A 17,635-nucleotide genomic window follows, 5' to 3' on the forward strand; every position below is an offset into this window, starting at 1 on the left:
ATTTCAATTAAATAATAATTAATCACATTGTTGCGTTTTAAATAACTATTTTATTACAAATACAAGCCACCAGGAGATAACAAACACGTCTCTCATAATGGACTTCGGACGTCAAACGGAACACATAATATAAAAATTTTACCTTCCAATAAAATTTGTATTATGTTTCCTAAGACGTCCGAAGTCCAGGAAAGGTCTTCCTGGGGCTACATCCATCCATTATGAGCCGAACAATGACAAATTTGGCGGCGTGTATTTGCTTGTCAGTTTAGTTCCAGAAAGGGGTATAGGGGGCGCCGTAGGCGTGAGTAGGAAACGGAAGTCATGAAATTTAGCGACCTGCAGCGGAAATCAGACGATGTACTCTCATAATGGACTTCGGACGTCTTAGGAAACATAATACAAATTTTATTGGAAGGTAAAATTTTTATATTAATTTCCTTGTTAATCCTTAACCTAGAACAACACAAACATTAAGAGTTAATAATAGGATAATTAAAAATAAAATAAAAATGTTGTTAGTATTCTAAACTACATATGTAATAAAATATGAAAAATTGGACTATTTACAACTTAATTTTATTTAAGTGTATATTTTTAGTGTTATTATAATGGTAGTATAACCACAACAGGTTAAGAATGTTAACATTACACACAACGTTTCATTACACATAGATTAAAAAAAAGACATCTTGTTTTGGCTAGCATAAATATAGCACTAAAGTCACTGTTTCAAATTAATCTTAATGATTTCTGTCGTTTGGGAGGCGATAGATAAAGTTAATAAAGCGAATTATATAACTACGAGGTAATTTCTGATATTATTTTAAAATTCGAGGTATTATTTTTGAGATCTACATTATTCCAGATGATCATAAGTATTATAATTATAACCAAGAATGCGCTTAGTACTTTGTCTTAAATATTTTATTATTAATCATCAAATTTAATTTTTATTAACATCAAAAATAATTGTTTTACATATTTGTAAAATTGTTTTGAGCATCTGCCTGACGTTGGTTGCTAAGCAACGCTTTGTTGTTAAACATTCCACATCGAACTTGGCTGGAGTATAATATAAATTATTTTAAACCAGAAAGTTGTTGTAAATGATTATAATTTATCTCGTACAATTATCCGATTACCATTTGCTTATTACTTATGGTGACATATGACATTGACAACTTGTCAATGACAAGTAACAATGACCAAAAGGAAAGCTTCTACTCGCGCTTGTTTATTGCGGCATTTTTCTGTTTAGAAAAACAACCGTTTCGTAATAAGTTATATACACTCACGTATTTTTTAAAGTGATGTTTAATGTTTGTTGATAATCAACACTAATTCGTAATAGTAGTAATAAACATGAATTTAGAGTTACTTGGTAAATAAACATTTCAATTTTTTTATTGGCATATCCTTGTACTATATAAGAGGTAACTTTAGCTATAATATTAAAATATATTATCTCTTTTCAGAATCATTCGGTCAAAACTATCCAGAGGTTTGTATATTTTATATGATATATAAATGTATTGCTTGCAATTTAATTGTAAATATTTACCAACAATAGTCTTTTTTCATATATTTTTTAGGAATTTGACGGCACATTAGATTCGATATCCTTAGCTGCTACATGCTCATTCAATCGTCGCGGCACATTGCTGGCAGTGGGATGTAATGATGGCAGAATATTTATTTGGGATTTCCTCACCCGAGGGATTGCAAAGTCTTTATCAGCACACGTCTATCCGGTCTGTAGCTTGAGTTGGTCTAGAAATTGTAAAAAAGTAAGTTTATTTTTGTTTACACATGCAATATTTAAAGAATAATGTGCGCAAATAAATTGCATAAATATACTTATAAATACAGAGTAGTTGGTTTAAAATTCTCTTTATGTATTATATTTACCTGAGCAGATTATGTTACTATCAATAAAAACTTTGAAGCATATCAATGTTTGGCTTAACAGTTGTAAAATAAATCTACAATAAAATAGTATTGTATAAAAAATTTATTAATAATTTAAGATTGCATTATATATTATATGTTTAAAGTATTGTTTGATTGCAGTTATTATCAGCTTCAACAGACCACAATGTTTGTATCTGGGATGTGTTGTCAGGAGAATGTGAACAGCGCTATAGGTTTCCCACACCGATACTCAGAGTCCAATTTGATCCAAGAAATGATAAACGGTTTTTGGTTTGCCCCATGAGACATGCAGCTTTACTAGTTGATACTGACGGAGAACACAAGATATTACCTATTGACGACGATGTGAGTACATAAGTAGAGTAAAAGTAAATTTCCCACTGGTGGGCTAAGGCCCCCTCTCCCATTAAGGAGAGGGTTTGGACCATATTCCACCACCCTGTTCCAATGCGGGTTGGTGGAATGCACATCATGGATATTGCATCAATCATTGGATCATAATTATAAATGAATGAATACGTCATTGGTTATAAGATCACAGATCTATACAGGCTAATATTAACTTATAAGGACTTCTATAAGAATGTTCTGTGTAGATCTAGTACTGAATTCATTGACAGTCAACTCATTTGTCCAAAATCCAAGATCCCTGCATCTGTAGCCTTATAAGCTAATGATTAGACAAATGAAGAACTCACTTACTAGATTAGTACAATTGATTAAATCTTTTTTATTGAATATTATTTTCAGGGTGACATTAATGTGATAGCATCATTTGATAGACGGGGTGATCATGTGTATACTGGGAATGCTAAAGGAAAGATTTTAATTTTAGACTCTCAATCGTTGACAGTCAAAGCTAGTTTTAAAATCACAGTTGGTACATCAAGCACGACTGGAATAAAGAGTATAGAATTTGCTAGACGAGGCGAGTAAGTAATTACATTGAGTATTTAAATTATTTTCTTGTTCCACGCTAAAGTAAAAACACTGCCTAAGACTTGTTCTATCTATTTTAGTATATGATTAATAAATTTTGTTCAACATTGCATTTGCAGTAAAATGTTGAAATTTTAAGTATTTCTACAGTATAGACAAGAATATGTTTAATATATTGAATAGAAGCAGGAAGTAATGCCAAAAATGTTTTTGATATCTTTAGTACTCTGTTCCAACTATAAGAGCTAGCGCGCACTGGTGATTTTTATCAAGCTATATTATTATTTGACATATTCCTAAAAAAAAGTATTTAGTATATTTTGTATCCATTGTTTCAGTTGTTTTCTAGTGAATACGTCAGATAGAGTAATAAGAGTATATGACACAAAAACTGTATTAAAATCTGGCATAAACGGAGAACCAGAGCCCATACAGAAGCTACAGGACCTTGTAAACAAGTAAGTCATTTGATCTCATCCCGTATTAACTTAGGTCTTTTACACGTAATGCCAATGTCTTTGGGTACTGCTGTTACTCCTACTATTTATAAATCCTTCTTACAAATGATTTTAAATTTAGGATAATTCATAGTAATGATTAAGCTACTAATTAAATTAAATAATATTCTCATTCTCTTCTGTTTCCTGCCTTTATTGAGATGAAATATCATTATTATATCATATAAAGATCATAATTAGTCTATACATATAATAAAATTGGACTGTCTACTTATAATATTAAAAAAGACCTTTTTTTACTCAATGCATATTTGTATATGTACTATACCAAAATATTTTTTTTTTACAATTTTTGTCTGTCTGTTCGTTCCGCTAATCTCAGGAACGTCTGGACCGATTTTGACAGGACTTTCACTGGCAGATAACTGATATAATAAGGAGTAACTTAGTCTACAATAATTTATTTTTTGTTATATTCAAACGCGTACAAGGTCTCGGGCACAGCTAGTATTATAAATAAAGATATATTGCTCCAACGATATCATGCTTACACCTAAATAAAGTTCACCATCAAGTAAGTTTAAAAAGCCTCATCTCTTCGGCTATTTCTATAATTATTTACAGATTTTCACGTAAGCGCAACCAAGTTAAAATAATTATAAGTTTATTTTATCACTAGCGACCCGCCCCGGCTTCGCACGGGTGCAATACTGATACTAAACATACTACAGAATTTGTTTGCATACGACATCTCATTATAAACTTCTACAATTATACGCTTTGGCATGTGTACCGTATATACATTCATGTCCACGTAGTAGAAAAATTACAAACAGACGACGACGTCCGCGTGGCGTGGGAAATTTGCAAAACGCAACGCAACATACACCCGATCAAGTACCAGTATAAGCTGACCCCCAATTCATATTGACAACCATATCAGAAAGAGCTCAACTTAAGTTGGGCGCTTATATTTCCAAAACTTTATATTATTTGCGTATAAAAGCAAGTAGCCTAAGTTACGCCTTAGTACATAACCTACCCGCCAATGAAAGTCCTGTTCAAATCGGCCCAACCGTTCCAGAGATTACCCGGAACAAACAGACAGACAGACAGACAAAAATTCAAAAAATGTGTGTTTTGGTATGTGTACCGTATATAAAGACAAATGCATGTATCAGAAAGCGGTTATTTTAATATTACAAACAGACACTCCAATTTATTTATTTATATGGATTATTGATACAATTGCTTAAAAATAGAAATGTTATGAGTCCAGGTAAGTTAGGTTAGATTAGATATTTAAATAGTAATTAGTGAAAATACCATACTTAAGTTAAAATAACAGCCTGTAAATGTCCTCCCCCTCTTGCGGAGACTAACTGCAGAAAAGAGCAGCTGAGCAGCTAGTCTACACTAATAATATAAAGAGGAAAACTTTGTTTGTTTGGTTGTAATGAATAGGCTCAAAAACTACCGGACCGATTTTAAAAATTCTTTCACCATTCGAAAGCTAAATTAATCCCGCATAACATAGGCTAAATTTTATTTAAAAAAAAAAATAGGGTTCCGTAAGATATTTTGGGTTTTTCGGACAAAAAAGGAAAAAATCTACCAAAAAAGTTGATTTTTTGCGTATGATGCCTAAACTATAAATGTTCTAACTCCGGTCCTTAGAGGTCATAATGGCCTGCGACCCTAAGAACCTCATCAGATTCGTGGCTGATGTTGGTCTGGCTGAGGTGTTGTGATCACGAATTTGAGGTTTATCACAATAGATACAAGCGCCGGTTGCAGTAATTCTTCAAATATGACCGTGCCTCAGCAGGATATTAAAAGACTGATTATGAACCGTTATCTACGCGGGCGAAGCCGCGGGCGACCGCTAGTAGCATATAAAAGTCATCATTGGTAATGAAATCACTGATATGGTATTGATGCTAAGACTAAATACTTTGTCAACAGGACAACGTGGAAGAAGTGTTGCTTCTCTGGCGACGGCGAGTACATCTGCGCGGGCTCGGCGCGCCAGCACGCGCTATACGTGTGGGAGAAGTCCATAGGGAACCTCGTCAAGATCCTGCACGGCACCAAGGGAGAGCTGCTTCTCGACGTCGTGTGGCACCCCATCCGACCCATCATAGCCAGCATCAGCGCTGGTACGTGGGAAACACCACAATCAGTGTTTTTTTTTTTTTTTTTTAAAGTACAACGTCCACAGGCTCGCAGATGCCCGTGCCTTTTCTTTACATTTTATATTCAATTACATTTTGGCGTTTTATATTTATACTAAACATCAGCAGATCTTCGCTGGAAATCATTTTTGTCGTCTTCTTGGGAGACGTGGCCCACACTGATTTTTTTTTTTTTTTATTATTAAATAATATATACTAATGTATAATAAATAATATATAAATAATATATAGCAGCACAATCAGTGTTGCCAATTTTATTTTTTTGGAAGATCGTATTTTGCCAACATTTAAAGGAAAAAAGTAGTACGTAATGAAATTTCAATAAAGGGAAGCAAAAATAAGTACACCAAGAACTGAAAATTGTCGAACATGAATCAACAAATAACCTTGCAAAAGGATTGTATATTTTGCGTACGACATCAATTAATCGATCGTACATCGCTCAAGAGCCAAAAAGGTCGTATAAATACGATTTAACTCGTACGGTTGGCAACATTGCACCACATACGTTTTACAGACGATTATAATAGACTATTTGACTGGTTTTTTATTATTTAGAAATCCATTTTATATTATTTAGTAGAGGTTAAGGATTACCATTAAAATTTGATTTTTTTATTTCTAGTACATATTTGCCGAAAAATATCATTTTATAAATTCCATATTTAAATAACGCGCGAAAACGCTACTTGGACAATATAGCGCTGCAATTGGGTCGGTGACTTCACTTTGCTGTATTTTTATCTGTGGTACATGTAGTAGAAAAGCAAGGTTTACAAGAAAGTGACTTAATCATAAGCCCGGCCAGCGTTTTGTGTCACGTGAAAAACGTTTGAATAAATGCATTTTTATTGATTTTTTAATAAATTAAGTATTATTTTCAACTTTCGTTAGTAAATATCCTTTTTTAAACTTAAAGGCTCTTGAGGGCCTTCATCAGGACGGTCCATTGTAGTTAAACTTGATTCGGTCACAGGCGTGGTATGTCGAAAATAAAGGCACTTTTGATAATAATCAACGTTCTATTTATCACAATGTCTTTAAAAAAATATAGCGTCTTCTAAGCGATTTAATTAAATTAAAATCACTGGACGTAAGCGATCCGTCGTTGTCGATCGTACAGCCAGCCTATATTTTCAAAAAGTGACAATCACGGATGACAATCATAAGATGGCCGCCCACAACGACGTTTCACTAGAGTGTTGCCACCACAGTTGGGTTGCCACTCTCGTCCTTACAAATTCCAACATTGAATGAAATTAACATAGACATCGAACGACATAGAACGCGCTCGAGGCGCCGTCACGGCCGGACTGACATTCGCCCGTCCTCGGGCGATCACGAGTATCTGCAATGAGCAAACACACATTATCACATACGATGTAAATAAGCACCGCAATCATCCGGCTCGTCCACCCTGACTTTAAACTTCTGATCATATTACACACAAGTTCACACAACACTCTAAACAGTGAATATTAAAATGAAAAGACTTCCGTCACAGACCGGACAAATGCGTATTACCGATCAGCCATATTATAAATTGTGCTGTATCAGAAAGCACCGTCCTCTCGACTGTGACGTAGGAACAAAATGCGTCCTTCCGACTAGGCACCCGTGCTTAGACCGGACAACATTTAAAAGTACTCAACACAAACCGGACCGGACAAATGCGTCCTTTCGACCATGTACCTAGACATGGACCGGACAACACCGTCCTTTCGACCGATTTTATTACGGATCGGAAGAGTACGTCCTTTCGAACACGCAAGCAAGCGTGGACCGGACAATACAATTCCCTGAACTAAATACTACAGAAAAATATCTTATCGTGCGTCCTTTCGAATCACAAGCCTGTGAAACCGGACAACACAATAACAACTAAAGTACCTGTTTAGTGCAATCAGATGTGCAGATTATATTACCAATTACGAATGATGAACCTCCACATCTACTATCTCTTCACGATGAGATTCATCTTCGGAGTCGTCGCTCATAGTCTCTGATTGTGCTGTTAAAGTTGTGGACCCTGCAGTCAAGGTATCACTATGAGCAGACAATGTATCAGAATCGTCGTTCTGGTATCCGTCTAACTGTTCATCGTTATCGCCCGCCGTCATGGCCTCATTCTCGTTTAACATGCTAAAGGCCACCTCGGTTAGCCCTTCATGTCCTCTCGGTACTAAACGTAAGTTCTCGTGAGAATATTTGAATGTTCTACTAGAGCCAGTGATACTTTTCAACTCGTAACGGTCGTTTTCAAGGACATTGGTAATTACAAACGGTCCTCTAAATTTACGGTCTAGCTTGGTTTGATTTCGTTCAGAACTTTTAACAAACACAAAGTCTCCTTTCGAAAATGGTTTGATAGTGGCACGACCACGATTAAAACGTACAGTATCAGCTTTGGCAGCCTTTTCTATATTTTTGGAAGCCTCTGCGCGGATGGACTCAATATCTAACCTTTGGCTTTGTTCATTCCCATATGTTAGTTTAGAAATCCCTAATGGTTGTGCGCAAGCTCCAGTAAGAAGTTCAGTTGGAGTATATTTTGTAACAGTTGACCTGGTACTGTTTAAAGCCAGCTGCACATTACCTAACTCATCTCGCCAGTTTTTATTCGGGTCATTTTCAATAATCGTTAACAAAGATTTTAGGGTCCGCATCACACGTTCTACCTGGCCGTTAGCCCGGCTCGAACCTGTGGCGATAAAGTGAAGCTGGATATTGTTATCAGCACAAAACGCTTTAAAGTCGGTGCTTATATAACAGTGACCTTGGTCGGCTATAACACGTTTTGGAGCTCCGAATAGATAGACTGCCTTTTTAAGAGCGTTAACAGCGCTAGCCGCATCAAGAGAAGTTGTGTGTTCCAGTAGTACATATTTAGTGAACGAGTCAATAATTACTGAACAGTATTCTTTTTGATCGCTTTTACCACTCAATTTACCGGTGAAATCTATATGTAGCGTATGCCATGGCACAGCGACTTTAGGGATTGGGTGAAGTCGAACTGGTTGGGCACCCGATGGTCCCTTAGATGCTTTACATACTATGCATGAGTCTACAAATCGTCGCACGCATTTAGACATTTCGGGGAACCAATACAACTCGTAGATTTTATCTAGGGTCTTATCCGGGCCTAAGTGTTGAATTTCCGAATGAATATGATTAATAAGCGTCCAAATCAAAGATCGCGGTACAATAGGAAGCCAAGAGACAGCTTTATTCCGGCATATTTTGCGATAAAGTATTCCGTTCCTAACGTCATATGTATCCGCAACGGCTTGAGGCAATTCTTTGTTACAAAATTTAGATATAAGGTCCTGAATTTCACTGTCTCGTTTCTGTTCGACAGATAACCAACCTTCATGCAACTCTACAAATTTTACCGATTTTGAAACGATATTTTTACTCTGTACAGATTTCGAAGCATCTACCCCCACTTTACTTTGTTCCGGATCCAGTTGCAGATTACGTGATAAATAATCCGCGTGTTCCATTTTCTTGCCTTCGCGGTATACGATATCGAAATCGTAAGCTTGTAAAATAGCCCACCAACGGTGCACACGCGGTGTAAGGTCCACTTTAGACTTTGAGGCCTTAAGAGAATTGCAGTCAGTGTACACTGTAAATTTACGGCCATAGAGGTAATGGCGGAAATGCTCGATAGCTCGTACGACCGCGAGTGTCTCGAGCTCGTAAGAATGATATCGAGACTCCACCTCGGTCGTGCGACGACTAAAGTACGCTACCACATGTGGCATATTATCCCTTTTCTGAATAACGATGGCGCCGTAACCCTCACTACTGGCATCACAATGAAGCTCTACAGGCAGGTTATGATCAAAAATAGTTAACACGGGTTCTGACGTCAGAATCTGAATAATTGATTGACGGATTTCTTCGTGATTTTCCGTCCACTTAATACCACCTTTGAGTCTGGTTAAAGGATACAGAGGACCTACAATCCGCGAGAAATTTGGTATAAATTTCCGAAAGTAGGACGCCAGACCTAAAAATTGGCGTACATGAGTGGCGGTTTTTGGAGCGGGTGCATTTGCTAATGCCTGTATTTTTAGCGAATTTGGTCTGACCTCCCCAGATTGGATAGCATATCCCAAGTAATCGACTTTATTTTTCATGAACTTGCATTTTCTTATGTTAAGTGAAAATCCAGCCCGAGCCAAAGCTTCTAATACCTGTTCAAGACGACGCAGCCCTTCAATTATGTTTGAGGAATAACATAGTACGTCATCCATGTACACAAGCGGCTTGTCTTTTAAATCTTTGAACGCGTTATTAATGCATCGCTGATAGACGGAAGGTGCATTTCGCAGCCCAAAAGGCATAGCGAGGTATTCGTATTGCCCTTCGGGCGTAACGAACGCAGTTTTTTCCACGGATTCAGGATGAATTGGGATCTGGTGAAAACCAGCCGCCATGTCCAAAGATGAAAAGAAGTATGCTCCCGAAAGCTGGTCTATCTGATCATCGATAAGTGGCAAGGGATAATGTTCAGGGCGTGTATTGGAATTTAACTCCCGATAATCAACACACATTCGGTCGGTGTTGTCCTTCTTTTTAACCAATATTATCGGGCTTGCAAAAGGAGATGAACTTTCCCGAATGATTCCCGCGTCTAATAGCTCCTGAACCTTCTCCCTTATCACTTGTTTTTCCGGAGGTGATAATCTGTAAGGACTTCGCTGTACTATCTTATTAGGATCTATAAGGTTATTTTCCATTTGCCCTGTATTAACACGTTTAGTAGGATTGCCTTTAACAAAATGGTTAGCATATTTGAGCAAGATAGACAGAAGTGCTTCTTTTTCTTTGCCTACTAAATCAGTATCTACGGTCTCAAAATTAATACCAGTCGTTTTGTGCTCACAAGCGTTGGTCTTTTCATTTTTTACAATACAAAGATTATCATGGTCTATTTCAACACGCACGCCGTGTTCGAAAATATCGCTACCTATTATTACAGACTCTGTAATATAATCGTCTGGGACGATATGAAATAGAAGTGTCACTGCGAACCACTAATCTGAACTAAACTTAAAATTTGTGTTGTACATTCTATATTGGAGCTCCCTATGCCATTCAAATAAACCAAACTCTTACGCTCAGTACCATTAAACCGCGAGGAAATACTTTCTTTTAGTAAAGAGCAAGATGATCCACATCCACATCCATATCAAATAGAAAACAAAATTTCTCACCAGATGACACACTAAGGGTACCTCTCGATACTCTATGCTCACAGATGTTGACCTCCTTCACTGCAGTTCCACCACTCTTCCTCTCTGGGCACCCCGTTGACACGTGACCCGGTTTTCCACACGAGAAACAAATTGGCGATGTTGATTTTTCTTATGATGACGATGAGTTTTCAACTGATTTTGAAGAGCCCGGTTCTGGACGAGGTCTTTTACAATCTATTATTCTATGGCCAGGAACTCCACATCTATGACACTTTCCGTTAAACTTTGTATCGTTCAATCGAGGTTTCTTCGAATCAGCTGGGTACTGATCATCATTAGAGTCAAGGCGTCTTTTCAAAGTAACACCACCGAGTATGCGGAATAGTTGTGCTCGGGTAGTGATAGCATGAGAATTCAGCTCACGACGAATCAGGTGATCTTTCAAGCTCAACACAGATATAACGACCCGGCGATAACCTCCTCTGGCATTTCAACTTTGGGTATATTTTCTATTAGATTCCACAAACGCATAGTTGCCTCACTCGCTGTTTCCTTTACTCCCAATTGGAAGCGCATTATATCGTCAAAATAGTCCTGGATCAATTTGGGCTTCGAAAACTTTGCGAGAAGAATTTGTTTCATAGTGTCCCATGTCAAATCTTCCAATCGTACCTTAGTCAAACAAGTTGCAGCACGTCCCTTTAAAGCGCTTGTCAATGCCACTAAAAGTTCAACTCCATTTAAGTTTTTCGCTTTTACAATTATCTCCGAGACACGACACCATCCCTCGATGTCAGCGTCAACATCATCAGGGTTAAACTGGACCAAATGCACTGTATTCGACATAGCTGAAGCTGCTGTGGTTGCATGAGGCGCTGGTGAAGTTGTAGCCAACAAGCGAGTCAACAAAGCTTCCATGGTACTCAAAAGTTTACTACCGCTGGTCTCATCACTTGCCTCTTTTCGATCTCCGCATCCCACTTCTGATAAAGGCTCTTGAGGGCCTTCATCAGGACGGTCCATTGTAGTTAAACTTGATTCGGTCACAGGCGTGGTATGTCGAAAATAAAGGCACTTTTGATAATAATCAACGTTCTATTTATCACAATGTCTTTAACAAAAAAATAGCGTCTTCTAAGCGATTTAATTAAATTAAAATCACTGGACGTAAGCGATCCGTCGTTGTCGATCGTACAGCCAGCCTATATTTTCAAAAAGTGACAATCACGGATGACAATCATAAGATGGCCGCCCACAACGACGTTTCACTAGAGTGTTGCCACCACAGTTGGGTTGCCACTCTCGTCCTTACAAATTCCAACATTGAATGAAATTAACATAGACATCGATACTAGATGGCTCGGTCTAACATTTAACTTAACTTAAAAAAAAAGGTAAATTTAGAACGCGCTCGAGGCGCCGTCAAACTCATAATATACACTGATTACAATAATTCACAATTTATTTTTCGCTTCGTCAAATAGCCTATTCAGTAGAACAAACATATATAATATAAACTGACGACCTCCGTGGTCGAGTAGTATGTACACCGGGATCATTCTATGGGTATGCCACTCCGAGGTCCCGGGTTCGATTCCCGGCGGAGGCGATGTAGAAAATGTTCATAAAATGTGTAAGTTGTTTGGGTCTGGGTGTTTGTGGTAACGTCGTTGCTTCTGATTTTCCATAACACAAGGGCTTTAGCTACTTACATTGGGATCAGAGTAATGTATGTGATGTTGACCAATATTTATTTATTTATATATAATTCATGCTTTTTTAAATTATTTAGAATTAGTGAGAACCAAGTAATAACATCTAAGAACATTTTTAACAATTATTTTTGGGCCCTCTGCCCTAAGTCATCCTATTAAATCTGGTTGTCTATGGTTTGTGGTATACCTAAATACATACAAAATCTTTATCATATGACCATAGCAATCACTAATAAATTCATAGGTAAAGCAATACAGTAATGAGTCGAGATGGCCCAGTGGTTAGAACGCGTGCATCTTAACCGATGATTGCGGGTTCAAACCCAGGCAAGCACCGCTGTTTCATGTGCTTAATTTGTCTTTATTATTCATCTCGTGCTCAGCGGTGAAGGAAAACATCTGCATGTGAAAAAATTCATAGAAATTCTGCCACATGTGTATTCCACCAACCCGCATTGGAACAGCGTGGTGGAATATGTTCTAAACCTTCTCCTCCAAGGGAGAGGAGGCCTTTAGCCCAGCAGTGGGAATTTACAGGCTGTTGTTGTTGTTGCGAGTGGTTCGGTCGTAAAAGAGCAACAGACAAATGGAGTTACTTTCACATTTATAATATTAGTATAAATTGGAGTGCCTGGTTGTCATATTAAAATTACCGCATTTTACTTAATGGATATGTACGTAAACGGTACATATACTAAAATAACATTTTGTGTTACAATACAAGCAATACAAGCCTAGTTTGATTATTATATAATTCGAGACCAAGTCTGATTCGAAGCATATGTTCCCCCAGGGGTTGTATCAATCTGGGCACAGAATCAAGTGGAGAATTGGTCGGCCTTCGCGCCGGACTTCAAGGAGCTCGACGAAAACGTGGAGTACGAGGAGCGGGAGAGTGAGTTCGACGTCGAAGACGAAGACCGCTCCGTGGACCAGGCCGGCGAGAGTCGCCATGACGAGGAACTGGAAGTGAGTGGTTTGGTGGCAACACTGATTTATTTTTTATATTTTATTTATTTATTTTGACGACCTCCATGGTCGAGTGGTGTGTACACCGGTTTTCATGGGTACGCCACTCTGAGGCCCCGGGTTCGATTCCCGGCCGAGTCGATGTAGATTACCATTAGTTTTCTATGTTGTCTTGGGTCTGGGTGTTTGTGGTACCGTCGTTACTTCTGATTTCCATAACACAAGTGCTTCAGCTACTTACATTGGGATCGGAGTAATGTATGTGATGTTGTCTCATATATATTTATATATACAGTGTAAACTCTATATAACGACACTGAACGGACTGTGCATTTTATGGCGTTATAGAGAGTGGTCGTTAAATGAAGAGAAGAAAAATCAGAATTCGCAAAAAAACAGTTTATTTTAGTCTATTGTTAGTAGTTATGTACAAAAAATATATATCTTATTTGAACGATATTGCGTATACTCTGTTATTTTTGTGTGACGCCTTTTGCTGCACCAGTAATTTTGTTGTCTATTTTTAATTATTTTATTTATATCTGATATAAAGAAAGTAATTTTCTTGTTTTCGGAACTTCTTTAACTCTCGGTGGAGGCTCAAGCTCATCCGTCTCATCTTCTTCATCTCTTTGTTCTTGAACCTCAGTTTTTCTTACTGAATCCAAAATTTCTATGTCTGTGAGTGACGCCGTTGTAAGCAAACAGTTGTTTACTTCGATGTAGGTTTGAAAATTTACCGTATTTCCTGCCATGATGACCTGCTAAATCCACTCATTTAATGGAAGGTCGTCGTCGCTATCAAACTCAAGTTCTGTTTCCACCTCCTCAATCGTAGAATACATATGATAACGTTGCAATCCGTGACTCCTACTTATTAGGCATGGTCACAGTCTACACGTGCAAGCAATCCCAATTTGTAAACAAATGAAGAAAGTTCCTAATGCGTGGTGCCGACAAAAGAGTTTATTGAGGGCTAGAATAATAGAACGACAAAAAAAAAGTACACAGATGCGCAGTTTTTTCTAATTTTAGCAACTTAAAAGGTACTTTTTCTTTCTCAATTGTTTTCGTTATTGAGAGTGGGTGTGATGCTATGTAGAGTGTATCATTGTATGGAATACAAGCTAAACCAACTAAAACCAATTGATTTCGACGCTTTAGAGAGTTTGTCGTTAAATCGAGTGACGTTACATGGAGTTTACACTGTATTTATTTAGTGTACAGCAATGATATTCAAATAAACAGATACGTTATACCCAGGGCCGTATTTAGGGGAGGGCAACCGGGGCAACTGCCCTGGGGCCTCCACATGAGAGGGGGCCTCCACATGAGAGGGGGCCTCCACACGAGAGGGGCCACAGTTTTCAGCAAGTTAACAAATACTGAGATATAGTCAAATTATAATAATGTTACTATTTAATATTTTAAAATTTACCGATACAAATACGAAACAATTCATAGCTTACTGATTGAAATAAAAAAACTAATTAATTCATAATAATATAATTATTAGGGTGTTCACGCTTCTGTTTGTCTAGGACCCTCGCTGCTTTGTAGCCCCGGGGCCTCCACACCTTTAAATCCGACTCTGGTTATACCCATACTAAACAACAGAAAAAAGTGTGCCGCGCCGGTGACCGTTTATTTTACATTTCGTTACAAGTTAAAAGGATAGCTTGATAAAAAACAATAAGTAAGAGGGATAACTAGGCGTTTTAATTAAGCAAAACGTATTCCTACATAATTATGATGTATTATAACGTATTACTGGCATAATTATGATGAAAACGACTAAAGGCAAACGTCATAATTAGGACGTTTTCTAGTCTTCACTTTTTGCGCGTTAATGACATATCTGTTTACTAGAACATTGGTGTACAGGAAACAAACAGTGAAATAATTACAATAAAAATAAAAAATATAAAACAGTACTAAAACTAAAACAGTTTCCATTTATAAATTAATCATAAGTCATTACAAAACAAGACATTTTTTTATATTTAATAGGTGCATGAAATATATAATTCATTTATATAATTTAATATAAATTTTTCAAATTATAATTAATTAATTAAAAATGCATGAGTAAAAGGCTCTTCAGAGTATATTTCTTTTACTTGTAGTTTGAATTTTTCAAGGGAGAGATGAAATATATCACATTCAATAAATGTTTTATTGTACTGTTTAGATGATCTATTAATAAATGCATTTGCTGCATATTTAGTCTTTGTCAATGGAAAATCAAAAATAGATTTGTTGCGACTGCCAGCGAGGACACTTGATATTTATTTTAGAAAGGAGATAAGGGGAATCAAATATGTTAAAGTATCAATTTGTATAAAATGAGTATAGTAAAGTCATAAATCAGTTATTATCATTAGGTTGCTAATATTCTCGTCTACCTTCTCAATGAAGAACTGGTATTAATCATCACCAAATATGCTCAACATTATATATCACCATCACCACTTGGTGGTAGGGCTTTGTGCAAGTCCGTCTGGGTAGGTACCACCCACTCATCAGTTATTCTACCGCCAAATAACAATACTCGGTATTGTTGTGTTCCGGTCTGAAGGGTGAGTGAGCCAGTGTAACAGGCACAAGGGACATAACATCTTAGTTTCCAAGGTTGGTGGCGCATTGACGATTTAAGGAATACTTAATATTTCTTACAGCGTCATTGTCTATGGGCGATGGTGACCACTTACCATCAGGTGGCCCATATGCTCGTCCGCAAACCTATACCATAAAAAAAAAAATGTAATGATCAAGTCATCAAATATTTGTGGAAAGATGCATAGTTGTATAAATAATTTCATAAATGTCATTAAGGTGGATGTGACAACTTGCGAGCCCGTCGCGGCCTTCTGCAGCTCCGACGAAGAGGGAGAGGACGAGAACATGCTATCCTTCTTACCCATCGCGCCGGAGATTGAGGACCCAGAGGCGAGTATAATCTCACACTTCTGAATACTGTTCCTATACAACAACAACAACAACAGCCTGTAAATTCCCACTGCTGGGCTAAAGGCCTCCTCTACCTTTGAGGAGAAGGTTTGGAACATATTTCACCACGCTGTTCCAATGCCGGTTGGTGGAATACACATGTGGCAGAATTTCTATGAAATTTGTCACATGCAGGTTTCCTCACGATGTTTTCCTTCACCACCGAGCACGAGATGAATTATAAAGACAAATTAAGCACATGAATCAGCGGTGCCTGTCTGGGTTTGAACCCGCGATCATCGGTTAAGATGCACGCGTCCTAACCGCTGGGCCATCTCGACTCTTCTGTTCCTATAATATTGATAAATTTATTTATATTAATCGATGTGTATTTAAACAATCAGGACGGCTGGGCTGCCACTCAAGAAACTGTGACGCCGAGTGAAACCCCAGAGAAATTGGAACCGGCTGCGAAACGACCGAAAAGCAAGACATACGATATATCACTCAAAATTGCTCCACCTGGTACGTACCCTAAACATTAGCACAAATCTTATATAACTAAGGTATTTTTTTTCCCGGTAGTCTCAACTTCTTTTGAATATGGCAACACTGTCACAAGACAAGATTGACACTGGAACGTTAACAAAGTCCTTTTAACTAAATTTTTCACTTAAAAATAGCTTTGCCTGCAAAACATATTGAGGTATAGTACGACACAACTTAGATGTAGCATCGGCAAAATTCGTAAATTATCCATAATTATCGTAAACCCAAATAATCAATATTTATTTCTTATATGAATATGATCTTTATACAAATGTAATAACTTGCAATATCATATGACCTAATATGTTCATCAATTTGACTCGTCGCGTCGATTTACATGCACTTGCTTTTTTGGGTTGAAATGACGAGAATCTATAGCGACAAATAGCGTCAAATGGCGTGACATGGAGCTATTTCCATTGGTTGTGTAAATTAGATGCTACATCTAAGTTGTGTCGTACTGTATGCTGTTATTGTTGTCTGTCCACTATATCAAGAGTGGGTTCCATTAAAAATCGCCTGTTGTACATCAGTATTGCTTTAAAAACTATTGAGTATTTTTCTTTGCAGAACAACCATTATCGTTTGGCGGGAAAAACAAACAAACAGCAGGAAGTAAAAAAGTTGCAGGCAGACCTCGTAAATAAATATTTTAAGAAAATTATATATATTTTTTATTTACAATTGGCAAGTACGTCAGGAGTATGTATATAAATAAA

General features: G+C 37.3%; 1 protein-coding gene across 1 annotated transcript; it reads left to right on the forward strand.

The window, feature by feature from the left end:
* Window positions 1-1,198: 1,198 nt before the first annotated feature.
* LOC124531959 (retinoblastoma-binding protein 5 homolog) lies at window positions 1,199-17,580 on the forward strand. The gene is made up of 11 exons (XM_047106550.1): window positions 1,199-1,384; window positions 1,479-1,504; window positions 1,596-1,790; window positions 2,074-2,280; window positions 2,686-2,867; window positions 3,213-3,332; window positions 5,298-5,491; window positions 13,243-13,418; window positions 16,254-16,367; window positions 16,772-16,892; window positions 17,487-17,580. Exons 1-11 carry the CDS (start codon window positions 1,366-1,368, stop codon window positions 17,561-17,563), a joined length of 1,431 nt encoding a protein of 476 aa, XP_046962506.1. The 5' UTR covers window positions 1,199-1,365; the 3' UTR covers window positions 17,564-17,580.
* Window positions 17,581-17,635: the final 55 nt, after the last annotated feature.

Source organism: Vanessa cardui, chromosome 8 (genome assembly GCF_905220365.1).
Source record: "Vanessa cardui chromosome 8, ilVanCard2.1, whole genome shotgun sequence".
Classification (NCBI taxonomy): Eukaryota; Metazoa; Arthropoda; class Insecta; order Lepidoptera; family Nymphalidae; genus Vanessa; species Vanessa cardui.

Excerpts from the sequence above, each read along its gene's own strand:
- LOC124531959 (XM_047106550.1), top strand. Across the intron at positions 1,505-1,595 it reads TCGGTCAAAACTATCCAGAG|GAATTTGACGGCACATTAGA; the intron begins GTTTGTATATTT and ends TATATTTTTTAG. Across the intron at positions 1,791-2,073 it reads GGTCTAGAAATTGTAAAAAA|TTATTATCAGCTTCAACAGA; the intron begins GTAAGTTTATTT and ends GTTTGATTGCAG.